This window comes from Tupaia chinensis, unplaced genomic scaffold, assembly GCF_000334495.1.
Source record: "Tupaia chinensis unplaced genomic scaffold, TupChi_1.0 Scaffold000355_1, whole genome shotgun sequence".
Classification (NCBI taxonomy): domain Eukaryota; kingdom Metazoa; phylum Chordata; class Mammalia; order Scandentia; family Tupaiidae; genus Tupaia; species Tupaia belangeri.
The window spans coordinates 1,542,205-1,545,109 of record NW_006159850.1 but is presented as its reverse complement, the minus strand read 5'-3'; the positions used below and the strand labels follow the sequence as shown (position 1 = coordinate 1,545,109).

The following is a 2,905-nucleotide window of genomic DNA, read 5'->3' as shown; positions in this document are numbered from 1 at the left end:
CCAGCCACTGTTCCAGACGCCCACGGGCTGGCTCTGGGGGAGGTGGGCCTCAAAGGTGCCCTCTGCCCCGACAGCCTGCGACTCAGCCGTCCTCACTTTGCAGGGAGACCCACAATGCACGGCACCCCGCATTTATTAGGGCAAACGTGCTTCCCGCAGGCCCTCACCCCCGCAGAGGCCCGACGGCCAGGAACACGGCGGCATGGTGGCCTCGCTTCACATCCAAGCTCTTCTGACAACGCGGATGTCGAGGCCCGTCACCCTTCGCTCGGGGGGCCCTCCGGCCCAGCAGCATGGCCTGGGCAGCCGGGAGCACTCTCCTTCCCTTCGGGCCGACTTCCACGGCGTCTGGGCCCGCTGTTCTGTTCTGGGCGGTCGCCAGACTGCTCACCGGGGCCCCCCACAGTTGGGGACGTCTCTTCCATGTGGAGGGAGGAGAAAGCAAGCTGGTCAGCTGCGCTCAGCACCGCGGCACTAACAGACCGCATCCCAGTCCCCACCCCGTGGCAGCGCCCCCCGCACCACGCCAACGCTCCCACACTGAGGCCGCCTTGGCAGCGCTTGTGCGGACCAAGGCCAGCGTGACTAAGACCACGCAGAAACACCCCAAGGAGGCCCCAGTCCGAGTCTCGGAGTCTCCTGCTGCAGCAGGCAGCCCAGCGCCTGGGCGCACTCACCGTCACCCTCCACGCCACTCTCCCCACCGTCGTCCTCGCTGTCGTCCTCGCTATCATCTTCCGAGTCTTCCTCCGAGTCCGGCTCCTCCAGCCACTCCTGAGCTCCTTTAAGAGACAAGCGCATAGCTGCCACCGCGGCCGAGAGGAGTCGCAGGGCAGGCTGGCTGTGTCCAAGGCAGCCACCATCTTCCCAAGGACCCAAAGCTGAGTCCGACTGTCCTGATTGACACCTTGGAGTCGGCAAAGACAGCCACGCTGCCTGGATGCCAGTGTAGAGGCAGGACAGGCTGCGCTGGCCAAGTGCCCAGGCCGCATGCCGAGTACGGAGTGGCCAAGCAGAGCCACTGCCACCTGGAGCCGCAGGGGAAGTCTGCTTTCTGAACTGCCAGAGACAGGGAGCGAGCGCCCCGGCTGTGGGGTGAGGGCACGCTGCCATCCCATCTCCCTCCCTCCATCCCATCGGGACACTGGGCACACACGTGTGCACACGTGTCTGGTGTGCCTGTTGGTTCGCCGCAGCCAGGGGCCCCCCCCCCCAGCCGTGTGGGAACTGGCTGTCCGACAGGCCACACGGCTGTCCAGAAAGCAGCAGCTGCTCTGACGCGACGGCCAGGCACCCCCACGGGGACCTGCCGCTTCTAGTCTTAGACCCTGACGAGGGCCCAGAGGGCAGGGAGAGGTCCCTCGCCCAGGCCGCCAACCTCAGGGGACTGGGGAGTGCGAGGGAACAGGGGCACCAGGACACACGGCCCCGTCCTTGAGCACAGCTGGGCATGGCACAGCTGAGGGTGCCCGTTCCGCTCGGCCGCGCAGGCTCACCTGGGTCCGTCTCAACCAGGACCTTCCACTCGTCCATCTTGTGCAGGTCGAGGCAGTACAGGTCGCCGAGGGTGACCTGGCGGTCGCCGGCCTCAAACATGCCTCCATAGACATAGAGCAGCCCGTGCTTCACGGCCAGCATGGCATTGGAGCGCGGGCTCGGTCCCGCCCCAGGGCCGCCCACTTCCTCAGGGCTGTCTTCGTCCTCGGACGGGGGCCGATCCACCGAGCCTGAGCCTGAGGCCGGGAGCACCTGCCGGATGGTGACCACGGTCCCGTCCTCTGCCACCACCTCTCGGACCACCTCCAGGGGTTGCGGGGCGCCGGCTCCCCCGCGGTGCGGCTCGCTGGCCCCTCCGGGCCCCTCCTTCTTGGCTCGCCTCCGCTTTCTCCTCTCGGGCCTGGGTCCCTGGTAACAGGACAGCAGGGCTGAGCAGTGTGCTCCCCCAGAATGGGGTGGTCCCCGGCAAGCCTGCTGAGGCGCACGCAGGCTCTTGGGGCTGTGTACGGACGGACAGTCTGGCAGGAACGCATCCCGCTCTCCCCTCAGCACTCAGCCCTGGACGGGAGGAAACGAGCCCGTGTCCTCGACCAGGAAGCACCACTCAGACCCCTCCCGAGGAGCCCCCAGGCCTCCACCCGCGCTCGTCCCACGGGGCGGAACTTGCAGGAGGGCCGAGAAGCCGCGTGAGTCCCCCAGCTCTGCTCTGGCCGAGGGCAGACTGTCCGAGCTGTGTGTGACGGTGCACATGTGACAGCAGCCTAAGCAGATGCCACAGAAGGCCCTGCTTGCCCGCCGCCAAGGGACCATCTGACCTGCGCCAGCTCTCCTGCCACACCCGGCTAAGGCCAGGCCCCCGACGTCTCCTCACGGGCACTGTCACATCACCGGGGCACACTTGCCACGTCTGTGTGGACTTCCCAAGTGCAACCCCCCAGCCTCAGCCTGTGACAAGTCAGGGGCCTGAGAACGCGACCCCACCCATCTGCGAGGATGGGCGTCCGAGAAGCCTGCCCGGCCTCTGCTGGCCTAGCCCCGCTGGGAGGAAAGGGCTGGAGGGCACCGAGTCCACAAGAACGCTCCGGGACTGCAGTCTGGCCTCTGACCGCCGGCCTGGCTCTGCAGCAGACCACGGGCCCTCGGGCCTTGGGGCCGTTTGCAGGTGGGCTGACCGGAGGAGCTCGCGCGGCCTGCAGCCGCCTGCACATCAGCCACCGTTCTGCCAGACCCCAGGCGGGGCATGTGCCAGGGCCAAAGGGGCCACACTGTGCAGACGGGGACAGCACAGAACATGGCGGGAAACGCAGTCCCGCCTAACAGGGCAGTCTATACCCCCCTCAGACTCTGGTCGGAGGGGCTCCGGGCATGAGGCCCGGGGGGGGGGGGGGGGGGGGGGGTGCGGGGGGGG

The 2,905-nt window shown here is 68.0% G+C and overlaps 1 protein-coding gene across 1 annotated transcript in view; it reads right to left on the bottom strand.

Annotated features, from left to right (window-relative positions):
- Positions 1-92: 92 nt before the first annotated feature.
- Positions 93-2,905, bottom strand: part of KLHDC4 (kelch domain containing 4) — a gene marked incomplete at its 5' end in the record, with an annotated part of 25,342 nt that continues 22,529 nt past the window's right edge. Inside the window, 3 exon segments of the mRNA XM_014589361.1 lie at positions 93-418; positions 678-782; positions 1,497-1,905. Coding sequence (XP_014444847.1) covers positions 258-418; positions 678-782; positions 1,497-1,905 — 675 coding nt within the window.